The following is a 16,691-nucleotide window of genomic DNA, read 5'->3' as shown; positions in this document are numbered from 1 at the left end:
AGTTCTGAAAGCCAACATCCGACCACTTAATTGACAACAAACGTGCCTAACCCAGCAATAAAGGGTTCTGTGTTTGAAACTAAGTTACTGTATGTTCAGTTCTCTGGTTTTTAAGATGCCGTTTATATAAATGGTGAACTTGCACTCTATTCAAAATGCGTCAGTCTTGATTGTAGTGAAAATAGTAAATGTAGGGAGTAGCTCACTTAGCACATTATGTGGATTGAAACAAACACAAGAAGAGCTGCCTGTCAAGACCAAACCCCCCCATCACTGTGCAAAGTTTGAAGATTAGCAACGTGCAGTACTCCTATTAAACAAGATTAATTATCAACCTACTTCAGTGCTGCATATTTATGTTTGATACACTGTAAGTTGGCATTAGTATTCTGACAATCACCATTTTAACCATTTTCCGATGTGAATAGGACAGAATCCACAGCTGTTTTCTGAAAACCTGGAGTTCAACCAACTGTAGCCTCAACTTAGACTCTGTGTCCCTGAACGTCATGAACATATCAGGGTAATATTCTGGCAACATACGTACAACATATAGTATTACTATGAAATGAATTCAATTTCAGCCTGTCACTACTAGAGCAGCCACAGTAGATATTAACCATGTTCGCTCTCAGAGGGTTTATGTGTAATTTCTTGATTTGACGCAGTTTTACAGACATAGTTAGGGGTTCAATTTGTTTTTGGTAGGTGAGGCTTTATGGATTTGAGGTTAGTAATTACTGTTCAGCCATTAATCACTGTAACCATGCCTGTAATTGACCAGTGATGCAAACAGAGAAGCACTGAGGCAGACGGTCGCGGGGGCCAGACAGAAAAGTGATCTCTTTGTTTTCCATCTGAATCAATATTGTTTATTGTGACAGACACAGACTGAGGAAGAGGGAGACGGTAGAAGAAACAGGAGACCACATAGAGTGTCAAGTTCCCACCCACAGGTGTGTGTTTGTGTGTCTGTGCATGCTGAGGGGTGGAGGTTATTTTCACTTTTCTCATCCTCAGAGCTGCCAAAGAGCTAACATGCAGCTGGCTTTGTAATTGAGCAGTGAGGCATTTAAAACTGGTTTTATGTATTATTATATATCATACTTCTCTTTAGGCTAAATTTGACTTGAAATAAACAGTTTATACAGAAAACAGTACACAGTATCCAACTTTACCAATGTGCACATACATGCCACCAGACCTGGAAAATAACATTTACACAAAATGTAACTGACCAGTTAAGGCAACTTTTTTTGAGAGTAAAGAAGTCAATAAATAACACACAACACAAATGAAAAGTTGAATACATACAATATACCATTTACATCATTGCTCAATTCAACTCAGTTCAGGTGTTTCTGCTACAGCTTGATGTGACAAATGGGAATTTCCAAAATCCTGGTGAAAGTCAATGACGATATAATGATTGTTGTGGAGTTTCATAAAAAAAACTAACTCAAAAACAATATTATGCTATTTATCATTAACAGAACAGGGACACAAACATCAGTCTGACAAGGATTTTAATCAATACTTTAAACTACTTTAAATATTAAACATAGTATGAGCGAAGAATTAGTGTTTTTCTCTACATCCATATAGCACAATACCACAATCATTTCTACACTGCCATAAATCTTCACCTTGAAATTCTGTATAGTTTTGACCTGAAAATTATCAGTTTTTAAACTAAGCTGTCTGAACAACCTGTTAAAATGAATATAATTTTTTTATTATTTTTTTGCAGACATATGAACAATTAAACACATAGTTCAATTTCTCCATAATAATTACAATTGCTGCTGGTAACAAAAGACATATACATTGCCTGATTACAAGACATGTAGTTATGATAGTGACTTAAATACAGTATTTTATAACTACACGTAATGCTATCAGTGTTTTAAATATGAAAAAGATTTAAATATTTACAAATAATATTACATAGAATGTCTAAAGTTAAATTAGTCGAAGACGTAGAGCTGTAACAAAGTATTTCCCTTAACTATGACTGTCTTCAGCCGTGTATGAGGAAAATCTTCAAAGAGCAGCACTATACTAGAGGCAAGTAGAAACTAGAGGATATAATAAGTGTTGGGAGTGTTTAAATTGGCATTTAATTAAACAGGGTCTGGCACTACAACTGTATTCTCAGAAAAAAATAAGAAAACTGAGAAAGCCTGCACCAGCTAAGACTTTTCTTTAAAAAAAAAAAAAAAGATATTTTTTGTCAGTAGCCTAAAAAACACAAACAAAAAACAATATAAGATTCACTCCATTCTTACATTGGAAATATTCTTTAGTCCTCTGAATGGAAAAACAAAAGATATTGTCATAATTTCATCTGCACTAGAAGAGGGCGTATAATCACATTACACGATTTCTGCAAAATAAATCCTTCAACCTCTCAAACATCTTGTGACACAAGTGTGAAGTTCCCCACAGCTTATTTAATCATTTTATACAAGCATTGAGTCTGGAGTCTGTGATTATCTTATCCCACTTTCCATTTCACAAAGTCGTGAGCAGTGCGTCAGCAGCAGGTCGGTGGTTGAACGTCTTGCACAAACACGTTGCAGCAGGGATGAGGGCTCGGGCAGAGTCTGATTGGTACAGCTCACCTATGCTGTCATGATGGTTCAATGGTCTTCAGTTAGTTCCTATCAGGATCATGCTATTAGTGTTGCAAAGAAGGCCAACACATGAGCATTGTCAGACAAAGTCCCCAAGAGTCAAATATCTCTCCTTATTTAATATGTATATATATCTATTATATATACACTATATAATTGACTGTTTGTGCTTTTTGTTCCAAAGCAAGAGTCCTCCAAGGGCTGCCTGTAGTCTATTATAATCCAATACATGTAAATGTGTAGTTTCACCTTCCTGCCCTTTATTCAAGTGGAACCTCTAACGTCTTGACCCTTTGTGTTCAGGCTGAAAAGTTTCTAGCCTCAAAGGGCCAATAAATAGCCGCATCTGCAATCTTGCTCTTTCGCCTGCATGTGATTAATTCCACTCAGGTCTCATGTAGTTGGGGATGCACTGACAAACTTGCTCGCTGTAGTAGAACCCAGTTAGGCACACACGTCTTGGCTTTCTGCAAGGAAACCTGTAACAGCTAGTGACAGAAAGGACAGAGGCGAAATGGGAGAGAAAGACAGGAAAAGCAGGATAAGAGAAGGGGAAGGTTGAAAGAAGGAGGAAAATCAGAAAAATGGATAAGAAAGAAGATACAGCAAGAGGAAAGTGCAGAAAAAGAAGACAAAAATGGGAATAAAAGGAGGCATAGGGAGAAAGATTTTTGAGAGACGGGGGGGAAAGAAGGAAAGGGTGAGGTTAAGAGGAGGAACAAAGGAGAGATAAAAAGGAAACACAGGAAAGATTATTCTCTTGGCATGCAAACTATTCATTATTCAGATCTCCACATCCCTTTTGGATAAACCCTGATCCAAGTTTTGTTTGTGTGTGCATCAAACGATTCTGTGTCTGAGAGCACTTCTGCAGAGAGAGGAAGAATAAGGCCAAATTCTGGGAACTCTTCTTCAAAATCACAGTAGGTGTATGGCCTTCTGTGTACCACCTCCTGTGTCCAGATGTGGAGGAGCTGGATTGGATTGCACCGACCACTCGTGAATCCATGTAAGTTTGCATAATGTCCATCCTATTCATTCATTGCAGCTACTAACTTAAAAGCAAATGCTTTTTAGAATTAGTATTATAAAGTATTTCATCACGCTAACCCTACACTAATGTTATTTAGTCATTTGATCTTCCTCGTGTTTTAGCACAGAAGCTAATGTGCTAAAACATGCTAATAAGAGTTTATTCTGTTGTCAAACAGGATTTAATTGTCAAACACATTAAGTTTCACATTGCAGTGTTCGCCCATCAAAATTGTCGGATATTAGTAACCTAATGTTAAGTGTGAGACCTAATTAGTTATCTAGTTCAGTTTTTACAAATTAATTGATTGGACATATTGTAGTTGAGAAAGGTACACACCTGTGTACTGTGTGTATGATCCAACAATTCATACTATAGGACAAAAAACAAGACATAAGTAACCCTTCCTAGGGGTCTTAAGGGTGTTAAACCATCTGTTGAATGCTGAGGGTTGCTACAGTGGACTTAATATTAGTTAAATGCAAGATATTTGGATCCACTAGTGCACACTACTATCTGTAGAGTTGAAGTCTGGACAAATTTAGTAACTGGACTAGAAAAAACGTGGTCAGGGACATCACTAGGAATTTAGAAATTCTCTGCAGAAATGGGAGAACTGGCTTAAAGGATCACCTTCCCGCAAGTGGCTATTCAAATAGGTATGGTAAAATGAACAGACAGTAACCACTGCCTGCTCGGAGTTTGTCAGACCACACTCTATAGGACTCTTAAGAGCAGAAAGATTGTTGGACCTAATAAGACAATAACTCTTTGGGCAGAACTCCAAGTGTCTGGCAGTCAAATACAAAAAAGTCCTTGAAGTCCTCAGACTGGGGCGACAGTCTACCTTTTAGCATGACAATGAGCCGAAACAGCCAAGACAATGTTTGAATGGTTTTAGGTCTGACTGTCCTTGAATGGCCTAGACAAAGCCTAAACTCAAACCCCAGAGAACATCTGTGGAGAGACTTGAAGATGGCAGATCACAGACATTTCCGATCCAGTCTGATTCCTTAAGAAGATTTGCCAGGAAGAACAGGATAAACCGCCCAAATACAGGTGTGTAAAGTCTGCAGAGACTTACCCAAAGCTGTAATTGCTGCCAAAGGGCTTTCTATAAAGTACTAAATTAAGTTTGAATACTTTTGTAAATGAGAGATTCCAGATTTTGATTGAACAAAAAAAAAAACTAAAAAAAATTCTCTACAACTTAGAAAACTGTGCAAAAGGTGACAGGTTTTGAACACGTTTGGAAGCAACTATCAGTGGCTCCAAATGGAAGCTGTAATTTACCAATGAAGGAAATAAAAAATGGGTCCAAATGGAAGCTGTAATTTACCAATGAAGGAAATAAAAAAATGGGTCCAAATGGAAGCTGTAATTTACCAATGAAGGAAATAAAACTCATACCAAGTTTCAGTTTGACTAGCACTCTCTTTAGCTGAGAGAGTTGAGGAAACTCTGTCATCAAAGGTCACTTCATGTGTGTGTGTTCATGACTGCGAACTTTCCCACAACTGAGCCCAGATTAGAAATCTTATCGAAGTTCTTGGTTGCTTATATGTCTTTCCCTGTGCCTGTCACTCGATCTGCCTCTGAGTCCGCCTGCCTGTCTGATGGCTGCTCAGCTCACTGTCATTAATTTCATCCAGTCTCTCTGTCTGCAGGATTCTGGGGTCAGAGGAAGGCTGATCTCTTGCATGCTGGCTGTGGGAACTGTGACACTGTGAAAAAAACGTTCACACAGCTGAGGCCATGGTCTACACCATGTGTCCAATAAAGGCCACATGAAAACATAGGAACAAAAGAAAAGGGAGATGAAAGTTTTTCTTTTTTTGGGTCTGGAATGTGTAACATCCATTGAGAGTTTGCATACTTTCTCCCTCTCTAACTGCCTTTCTTTTGCAAAGCTCCCTGAATTAGGCTGACCAGTTCTCCCACCATAAGCCACTGGTTCAAATAGGTCATTATGAACTTGTGCATTATAACTTAGAACTTCACATTTACCAGCATAAACCAAAAGACTAAGGCCTCTTGTGGCCCTCGAGTCCATGTTACTCACTTTCTTTGCCACATACATACGTTATGGTCTCTTAAAACTCTATAAAAGTAGTTTGTGTACATTCTGGATGTCATAACATCATAGATTTTTTTTATTTTATGCAACTGTGGAAGTAGGGAAGGAGGAACTAATAACTCCAACAAATTGTTTTGACACAGACTTGGAAACCAAATAAACCAAAGATACAGTTCCCTGAAAGCAAAACACATCAACGTCACGAGTTTGTTTGGGCTGTGTGATACAACTATAAATGAAAAAGTGGTTGGTAGGTGTTTTCAGTTACTTAGAGACAGTAACAGAAGTGATTGCTAAATATTCTGACCTGGCAGAGGGAAAATACCATCTTTGACATCATTGATTGTGGTAGGATTACAATTCCTGCAACTGTAATTGTACTTTATTTTCATAAAGGTTACAGTGAAGTACCTAATTAATTGTTATTGCAATAAATTAAATTCCCTTATACAAAAACAAGATGATTGTTTTTTACCCAAAACGTTATTGCTTATTTCTGATGCTTAGACCCTTAGCAGTTAAGTCTAGTTGGCAGAGAACCAGAGAGGATACTTGGGACAGTTTATCCGCCAAAGGAGACATTCCTTCTTCGCTTGTCCCTCTCACAGGGAGGTCAGAGTGCAGAGCTGAGAAATGTGGTGCTTTACTCAAGGACACTTGAGGAGGATTGACACTAGCATGGAAACACGGCCTTCTTGGAAACGTACCTGCAAGTGTTGCGATTGAACTTCTTGCCCTGCAGTAGACACGACTGGGTATTCTCTCTGCATTCGCAAAGGCAAGTGTCAGGGTTGAGAGGCTGATTTCTGGGACAATTTGCTGCGCACACACAGCCACATAGGTCTTCATTCCACTGCTGGCCAGAGGGACACCTCTTTCCCATACCTTGGCCTTCACACTGGCATTCACCTGAGAGAAGAACAAGATTACAATAAGAAGGGGAGAAAAAAGGGGATTTTTTTTTAAATGAAACCAAACCTTGTCAGATATTGAATTGGCACATCTGGCAGTGTTGTTAGAGTAAATGTTTGGTGGTCATGTTCCTACTTGTTTGATATTTGCATAACCTTCCCAACACTTCCTTCTATATCTTAGCATCCTTTCTTTACTTTTAGTTGCAGAATGACAGCCCTCCTCTTAGGAATTAGGTATACTTACAGTAAATTGGACTTTATGAAACCGAGGAAGGAAGAAGTTGGAAAGTTCAAGAACATTTTTGACCAGAAAAGAGAACTTTGAAATCTTCTAATTCTACTTTAAACACCAATAAATTTGAATGTATTTTCAATAACCAAAATCCTTCTTACAGGTCTTGTGGTCCAGTTTCCACCCTGGATCGCAGCTGTCTTCGGTAAGCCCGTTTCTACAGACGCACTCACAGGTGGAGTCCTGCAGAACCCTGTTGGGTCCACAGAGAGCCAGCAGACCTGAGTCCAGTGCTTCTGGAAGCCACATGTAAAATAAATAAAATAGGTATTTAGTTTTGTTTAGTACAGTTTTCAGAAATTATCCAAAATTAGTTTGTCTTTCTCATCATTCGGACTCTTCCCCATTGTCACTTATTTTCTCCAAAAACATCTCATTAGTAAGGTTAGCCAGGTTATTATTAGAAAAATAAAAAAGTAGCGGGAAACAACAAGAGCTGTAATTCACTACATGATTGTACAAGTAAAATGCCACTATGACACCTTCATTTCTCATGTTACAGATGAATACACATTCCCTCAGGGGAAATTCATTTCATTCTCCACCCAGGCATCTTCATCATCATTTGGCTTTGATGGTGGAGTTTTGGAAATATTTCTTGACCGAAATCTGGCTTGCATTCCAAAACCTGCTCAAGGTGTAGCCACAATTACATCGACGCTTCATTTTGGCTCAGATCAGATCAGTTTTGTCATTTCTGTTTACCAGTCAAAACAAGAGGCAAATAATCTAACCTTTTTAAAAACACCTTTCAAAATAAAAGCACATTTCCCCATTAAGATTTACTGATGATCTGGCTTGGATTTTAGAGTATGTTCACAATATGTCCAGAGAATATTTGTACCATCCACATCGTAGCGATTGTGCAGCTTTTCACTCCTGCCAAATTGTGCTGCAGCAGGTGATTTCCACTTTCACCTGGTGTTCTGTTTGTTTTTCTTTTGTATGTACCTTCATGAATGTGCAGTCTGTCCAAAAGAAGTTTTTTTTTTTTATCAATGAGATAAAATCTGTTTTTTGTAACAGAACATGCAGCTTGGCATGCTGTTTGTTTGAAAACCTGGTTTATGAGGATATAAGATTGAGTTGCAAATATGTTGATTGGTTGTCATTTTCCAAAACATTCAGTACTTTCTAGGATTTTATAACTACATAACTTGTTTTATACCAAAATAGAGTCAACCTTAGAGTATAGCTATTCTCAGCAGAGACTAAGTTTGTTGTTTTGTTTTGTTTTTGTTTTGTTTCTGCCCTTAAAGTGAAGCAGCATCCTCTTGTGAGTCATTTAACAGATTCAGAGGCCTCAAGAGCTGAACATCCACCATCTTACATGAAAACATGAACAAATTAGACAAAAAGGAGCAAAATATGGTAAAATAGAGGTAGTTTCCCTCTTAAATCATTCTGTAACTCATCAGAGTTATCTTGGGCACCGTTTAAGGGTGATTGAAACCAATTATTCACAAACTGAGATTGAGCACTACACTGTGCAATTGGACAATTGACTTTTTATGAAACCACTCATAATGTGTATGAGTTGGTAAGCATGTCTCATCCGCAGTGACTATCAACACCGGTGTACCACAGGGATGTGTTTTCTGTCCAACACACACAACTTCTGCGCCTCCCTTGCTTTAAACTACATCATAAAGATGGCTGATGACACCACGGTGCTAGACCTCATCACTAACAATAACGAGGCCTCATATAGAAATCTGGCAGTTTGGTGCAATGATGATAAGCATCTGCATATTGCTTGTTTCAACTGCTGACCTCAGGGAGGAGATAGAGGTCCATCCATGCAAGAACCATCAGACTGGCCCACAGTTTCTTTCCACAGGCTGTGAGGCAACTCAACAGCCAACCACCACTCTGGCCCTGCCCCCACCCATCATCACATACCACACTCCACCATTACAATAACTGCAAATCTGGACCTTGCATTGTGCAGCACATACATCTCCTCTCCTCCAAAAAGGTTTTCCTTTAACATTGCATTGCTGCACTTTAGGCTGTACATCTTTATCTTATAATGTCCATGACACACTTTGTTATTCTATTATTTATACTGTTATTCATAACAATGACAATAAAGAAAGAAAGTATATAGTAGTAGAAGCTGTATAGCTGTACCTGTCTCTCTTTCAGAGTAGTTTATGGCATCTGCGGAGACGCACATACAGTTGACTGGATCCCATAATGACCCCGAGGCACAGGGAACGTCAGGAGGGGAACACCTACACACACATCAGCATTATGAATGCATGGACACAGAACAATGGCTCACACGTTTTGAAAAGCATTGCACACGTCACTTTCCACTCTCACTCACAGGTGATCTGCTGCAGCTCGTCTAATGATGGAGTGAAGCGGCCTTTTGGACAGGCATTCGCACGAGGTGTGGTTGATAAAGGTTACCATGACGCGATCCATCCTGGGTGGGGACAGTTCCATCAACTAAGGAAGGAAGAAGCCGAAAGTTAGAGGTGTGTCTGAGTGTGTGTACAAAACTGCTATTGTGTAAGAAAACAGCAATATTTAGTTCTATAATTTTCAATAACATTGTATAATTTCCTATATTTCTTTCTGCTGATGTCATTATAGTACAGTATTGCTAGTTGTGAGTATTTTAGCTGATGTGTAACTGTTGTAATCTTGCGCAAATATGCATGACCCTGTATTGACTTGATGTCCAGCTGCAGCCAAAGGGAGTCCCACTGCAGTAGGGCGGGTTCTAACACAGATTAGTCTGTTACATAACTGTGAAAATTAGTTTAGTTTAGTTTCCTGAGGCAGTTTGAGGTGTAATAAAAGAAAATTACAACATAGTGGCAAAATAGAGAAGGATATTTGAATATTTGTGCTATTAGGTGTAAATAAGAGTGAGAAAAGAGGAAAGAAAAAAAGAAAATCCAGCTGCATCACTCACTGTCTTGTTGACAAGTGTGTGACTTGTGTTTGTGCAGTAAAAGGCCTCATTGGTGCAGCATCCACCACACCGATGCAGCGCCACACAGCGAGGGAGGTAGAATTGACTGGTGGATTCTGGGTATTCTTTGGCGACCTCGACACACACCTCTCTGGGTTGGCACGAGGTTCGTTGGATCTCCTCTAAGATCACTGAAACCATAAGTGAATAAGTAAATGGATTGTTTGTCAACACATACAGGAAATACAACATTTATTAGTGGTTTGAGACTAATGGCAGGAAGTCATAAACCTTTCCGATAATGTATCTAATTTTTATTTTCCAGTGCTCTGGCATTGTTTACTCCATTTATTGCGTGGTTTTGGTATCCAATGAAATTTGTCAGTCAATAAAAACATGATTTGTCTTATTAAATTTACAGTGTCAAGAGAAACAGATCAAACATTGAAACTTAGAATCTCTTTTAGCATGAGATTCACTGTTTCAAGCCTTGCTCCATATACTGTATTTGCATCTAAATGATAGCCTTGGTCTGCTTTGCATCAAAATCCATCAGTTTGCAACTCAATTTTTGCATTTTTGAGGAAGCGTCCCAGCACTTACCATCTAAAGTCCCGTCGACTTTGTAAAGCGCCTCCTCCCTTGGCTGACCCCACAGATTGTTAGCATCGTTAGTGTGGGTTAAAGGGTTTGCTGAAGAGGCGGAAAAAGAGGGGGAAGACGAGGAGGAGGCGTGCCATGATTCCCTCCTCAGGCAGTGCTGAAGCACACTGTATTCAGGGTATAGAAGCTGTAACAGCTGATCCACACTCGTTACTGTCTCCAAACTGGGCTGGTCATCTGACAACACTGGAGCCTGGAAGACAGTTCAACAAATGTGACTTTAATAACACAAAACAACCCCTGTTGGAATATGCTTTTAATTTTTTTGTTGCCATGCTCCTTTGTATTCATAAAAAACTGTTCTAATCAGTAAATTCAGGCTAAAAGATCCAAAGAATCTGAAATCTGACTCATACTATGAGTCACCATTTTCACACGCAATAAATATACAAATACTTTTTAGAAAAACAAACTTTTTAGATTTTGATTGAGCGTGATTTGTTCTGGGTTGTGTTTTTTGAAGGAAAACTATTAGATAGTGCATCATTTACGACTTCAGTTTAGCTTGCCTTTAGCTGGATAAACAGTGAATACCTCAGCTGCCAATGTGTTGTAACATGTTGCTGTTGGCTACTGTTAGTTATTATGGGTATGTGTGTCCTCTCCTCACCTACCCACTTATTGTTGCATTCAAGTACACAAGTAAGCGGCAAAATCTGTTTCTTTATGCCGTAGTCTCTTTGTTTTTGCTCTTTTTTGCAGCTTCCTTGTACAAGAAAAACTTGTAGCTTTAAAAAAAAATCTCACCTTAGGCAAAGTGATGAAATTTCAAACTACCTGCTGTGCTGCTGTAGTGCCCTTGAGCAAAAACTGCAATATACCGGTAATCTAGTTTATCTAGGGACTTCAGTTTTTGTTTGATGTGTGTTTTCTGTATTTTCTACATTTCTACTTCTTTGTTGGTTGATGCAGCAATAGGCCTTTTAAATGCTTACCTTGACTTGACAGACTAGAGACTAACAGACTGTCAGTTCAGCAAACACCAACATTATTATGATTGTTGTTTAGTGAGGGTTTTATGCTGCAGACCAGGTTCGCGCACAGACTCTCAGTTTACGCATTGGACAGACTCTCAGTTTACGCATTGGTCTAAAAACTATTCATTTTATGAATCATCCCCATAATGATTTTTCTGCCGTTATGACTGTTCTGAACCATTAGAGGTTAATTGTTTAGCAGACTGGATAATAGAGACCGCTCTGTCATCTGTGGGGACTAAATGTCAACTGGGAGTTTGGGTGTCACATATGAATTCTTCCTCCAGGGAATGAGAGTGCTTGTTTAGTTTCCCAGGCTCAGAAGGAACAGGCTGGCACAGCTGGTATTACCTAAACAGAAACCAGATCTCTATGTCGTTATCAGTCTCTCCATTTATCTCGTTCTCTCTGACTTTCAGTCAACCTCCCCCTTGCTATCTGTTTGTTTCCACCCCCATCTGTCTCAACATATTTTGACGTCCCCTAACTGTTTGTGTTTTTGTTTTTTCTTATTACATTGCTTTAGACAAACATTATCAGTGTTTGATGTACTTGATAATGATGCTTAATAATGCTAACATCCAAATACTCCTCAGGTACAATGTTAATTATGAAATTATGAAAATTATGGACAAAGTAAAGATTAAATCTGATGATGGAACTAGGTGAAAAGCCAGGAGATTGGCAAAATGATTCCAGCTCATCCAGAGGAGAACATGAATGTCTGGACCAAAATCCCTGGCAATCCATTCAATAATCATTGAGATTTCAGTCTGGATCACAAGATTCCAGTCTGGATCACAAGATTTCAGTCTGGATCGAGGTGGTGAATTACTTCACTACATGGCAAATTAAAAAAAAACAATACTGGCACTGGAGACACCATTTATTTTCCTGGTTTTTTACTTTGTCTCCAAATGGTTTTCGAGTTATGTAGCTGTATTCAACATCCGTATACTGGACATACTTGGATGGCAGTGGTGAAAAAGAATGCATTTAAAACATAAAGTAGCTATTTCAGCAAAACTTGAAGGCATGTAATTGACATTTTCTGCTGGTTCTTAGTGGTAAATGAAAAACATTTCCCCCTTAAAATTTGATACTTTGGGTTTTTTAGTAAACAAGTTGTCTACCAAAGTTTTGAAAGTGGCCTGCTAAACCCATCATGGTCTAAATGTTAGACCTGTAGCTACTAGTTGTGGTTGTATATGAACAAAAGTTGTTTTTCTTGTGATGGCTATATTTAGAAATAAAGTAACGTGACTGTATGTGAAAGGACAATTATGTTCACAGATCACTGTTTCAGTCAAGTTTTCAATGGTAATGTTTGGAGCAGATGCATATGTTATAGTATAGTTACCTTTAATCATAGTATTACTAATCCACACACACACTATTTTTGCAGCTGAGTGTTGTGTTTTTTGGCCAGGCTTTAGTATTTCAGCCACAGATAATTTACAGTAAAGCCTGCATCACACTGGCTGTCATGCATTGCCTGCAAGGATAACACGAGACTTCATAATGGAAGTAATCATTAAAAGGATGTTTATCTTTTATCAAAACAACTGCTGATGTTAGCTTTTTAAGCAGATCAATAAACCATTTTATTCTGCAGTGGAGAATCTCTACACAATACTGGTGGAGCCTAGGTCCTTACGTGACATGTGGTCATCGCTGTGGGAGAGTGACATCATGTTGGACGTCCAGTGCACTGGGGTGTGTCCATCATAAGATACTTGTGGCACACAAACACATGCAAACACCCATGCATTTGTCACTCAGTCTGTTTTTCCATATAAACATCTGATGTGTGACAGATACAGACACAATTTTTAGCAGGTGATATCCGCCATGTGCACTTAAACATTTTTCCAGAAAATTATCCTTATGTCAATAGATGAATAGACCATGACTCACTGCTAGGTGTCATGTTTCTGATAAGTTGGAAACTTTTGACATAACCACAGAGTGGCTTCTAGAGAAGAGCTCGTTAGAATTCAATGGAACTTGAAACTAAATAGTTTCCTGGATTGCATTGTAAATGTAATTCCCATATAATAATGGATCACAGTAAATGACTTACAATGAATGAATGAGTAAGGATGATATGCACTTTAGAATGAGGAAAGATAGTTGGCACCATGTAAGGGAAATGAATCGTATACAAGGCTGTGTTTGATGATTATGGTATATTAGGATTCTGAGAGGCGAATGAGAATAGAATGAGCAGAGGCTATGTTTTTCTCATTAAGTGAATTTGAATGTTTATTCTACACAGATACATGTCAATTAACAGCAGAAACCAAAACATCTGACAGATTATATGTTTTCACCATGTCTAAGATGTCCTCTCTGTTTGAATGTGCAAGGTCACTGCTTAGCTGCACTGAGTAACAACTGTTCACGTCTTTCTGGAGTCAAAAGAAACAATCTGCTGCACTCTTTGCAACTCTGTCCAGTGGGTTTGCTTTTATTATTTCACATATTTTCACATATTTTAATTGGTTTTGATGATTCTGTTTATACCTAATTTATTCTATGTTTTGTCTGTTGTTGCTAAATAAATTTCAACTTTCCAAATGATAAGTAATGGTGTTCCACAAGGATCAATATTAGTCCCCCTTTGGTTTACTCTGTATAAATAGTCACATGACATGACATGTCCAGTTTTATGCTGACAATATCATCTTGGATGCATTTGGCTCTACTGAAAACCAGTCCAACCCCTTCTAGTATCGTTTTTTTATGCTTGTAGTAATTGTATTGTCTATAAAAAATGATTCTGATTTCACTGTTTCTGCCCTGGTCAACACCTGGGGGGGCCAAATTGATGTGCATTTCAACTTAATATGCAGATTTAATCATTAGCCCTTGCTCTAACTGACAGTGCCCGAAGAACATTTTCTTGTCTGAACACATGACAGTCATATTCGGAAGTGGACATGCCGTTGTTGCCATTACCCTAAAACGTCTAGATACAATGTGATACTTACCACAGTGCTATTTCTCAAGATAGCTATTGTACTGACATTCAGCATTTACTAGACCGTGTCATGAGTTGCATGGCCTAATAAATGTGACTTTCAGTATGGTGCATGGCATCTACAGTTCTGCTGAACATGCCAAAATGTAAATTTAACATTTGTGACTGTGACACTGTGCGGTCTTGTATTACTCATGTTGTGGGAAGATGAAAATGTTTACACAATCACATTGTGGGGATTCGTCTTCCTTTTAGGGACAAAAAGATAATCCCTGGTTACATAAATACATAAATAAAGTTAACCTATTGTTATAAAGGCTTTAGTTGACGTTTTGATGATAACAGTGACGTGCGCTGTGTGGTAATGTCACTTCAAAATCACCTATAGTGAGATTTAGTGACATACATAGCATATGATCTGCATTATTAATATACTCATCAAAGCATTCTGTGAAGCACTGGCATTCATTATGCTACTTCATTCATTTATCTTCCATTATTTCATCACGCTTATGTGATTAAATACTGACACTGACCGTCAAGCTGTATAAGTGAGTGAAACTAAAAACTGTGTCAAATGGTAGAGCAATATTTTAAGCCAAGCACACATCTTTACAAATGATAGAGAAATTGAACATCTCACCTCAGTGCCCATGTCCCCAGTTTGGTAATAGTCTGTATAGTCTTGTCCTGAGCACAAATTGCTGATATTAAGCATCCATAGGAGCAAAGCTGGTATCCACATAGTGAGGAGGTGGAAAGGAGAGAAGAGGAGATATCAGGATACAGGAGGGAGTTAGTGAATTTGTAAGTGGATGCAAAGTGACAGAAGGGAAGGAGGAGAGGAAGGTTGAGGAGTCTGAGGTGGAGAGGAGGAAAAAGAAGGAGGGTATCACAGACTCAGCAGGTCTCTCTTTTCTCCTGTCTTCATTCTATCCTGGGACAAAGTTGCTCTTCCGGCACAGGTTGTTTGATTTTGGAAAATCAGCTGAGTAAATCATGATGAGGAACTCTCCTCTTCACAGTTTCAAACACACCTTCCTCATTTTCCTTTTTCTTCAGAGGAAGTCTTTCCTCTTTTCTTGCTGCACGTCCATTCTCGCTGTAAATTTTAATGTCAGGTGTCCGTTCACTTTTTGAAATGAGAATTGCCTCTGTTTGACTTTTATCTTCACCTTCTTATATTGTTCTCGATCTCTGACTGGTGTGGTTCCTTAATCTTTGTCTTTCACTTTCCAGCTGTCCCATTTATCTCTCATTTTCTCTCCAGCTTTGGTTGTCCTCTCTCTCTCTCTTCTCGTCGCCCTTCACACGTGCAGCTTCTTGCTTTCTTTATCTGTATTTTCCCTGTCTTCACAGAACAGCTGCACTCTTCCCTCCCTCTGCTTCTCTCTCTCTCTCTCTCTGTGTGTCTTGTCTCTCTCAGATTATTGCTGCCTCTTTATCTCTGTCTTCTGTTTCTTTCTCAGAAACCTTCAGGGCAAAAAAAACTGCCTCTCTCTGGACTTTTTTCTTTGCCGCTTGCTAAATCTGTCAACTTTTCTGTCAGGCTGTCTGATCTCTAGTAAAGCATGAAAGAGAGAAAAGAAGAAGCCTGCAAATCCTGTTCCAAAATGGAGTTTGTTTAAAAAAAAAGGAAAAGAGAACAGGTTTTAAAAAGGAGCTGAGCTGCTGGTATTAAATTCTTGTCCAGAGTGAATGTGCATCCTGCTCACAGACGTCCTGCTGGAGTGAATGAGAAAAAATACAAGAATGGAGGGATTGTAGCTTGTGGGCGGAGTGAAAGATCTGAGGGACATGATTCATGGGTTATAGCTGATTATAATGGCACAGAAATTGCAGGCTTTACCGTGCCTTGGTACTGACATACTTTCTGTTAACACATGCTATCATGCTGTTTTTTTATGATTTAAATTCACTGGGGAGTTTTTTGTTCTTGTTGGCATCTCGACAGCTTTTAAAAAAGAAATACTCTGTCAAAACGTGTCAAAATGTGATTATTCTCCCACATTCCTTATCGCTCTTTCCTTTCCCTCACATTCGTTATCCTGTTGTCTTTGCCCTTCCATCCTTGTAATTCCATGAAATGGGAGCAGACGTATAAAATGTGCACGTTCAGTAGCAGACAATGACGAATGTGTGAGTTGCCTTACTGCTGCTCAAATTGCCTTTTTATTAGCTGCTAAT

The 16,691-nt window shown here is 38.7% G+C and overlaps 1 protein-coding gene across 2 annotated transcripts; it reads right to left on the bottom strand.

Moving 5' to 3' along the window:
- Positions 1 to 1,228: 1,228 nt before the first annotated feature.
- Positions 1,229 to 16,246, bottom strand: LOC113163295 (vascular endothelial growth factor C-like). Of its 2 annotated transcripts, none has more exons than XM_026361777.1 (8): positions 15,148 to 16,246; positions 10,485 to 10,737; positions 9,882 to 10,072; positions 9,285 to 9,409; positions 9,086 to 9,189; positions 7,054 to 7,188; positions 6,454 to 6,655; positions 1,229 to 3,124 (listed from the first exon to the last, which is right to left on the bottom strand). In XM_026361777.1, exons 1-8 carry the CDS (start codon positions 15,247 to 15,249, stop codon positions 3,013 to 3,015), a joined length of 1,224 nt encoding a protein of 407 aa, XP_026217562.1. In that variant the 5' UTR covers positions 15,250 to 16,246; the 3' UTR covers positions 1,229 to 3,012. The 2 variants fall into 2 exon arrangements, with proteins under 2 accessions (XP_026217562.1, XP_026217564.1); XM_026361779.1 differs by having other exon boundaries at positions 7,054 to 7,185.
- Positions 16,247 to 16,691: the final 445 nt, after the last annotated feature.

This window comes from Anabas testudineus, chromosome 2 (assembly GCF_900324465.2).
Source record: "Anabas testudineus chromosome 2, fAnaTes1.2, whole genome shotgun sequence".
Lineage (NCBI taxonomy): Eukaryota > Metazoa > Chordata > Actinopteri > Anabantiformes > Anabantidae > Anabas > Anabas testudineus.
This window is presented reverse-complemented; position numbering and strand designations above follow the sequence as displayed.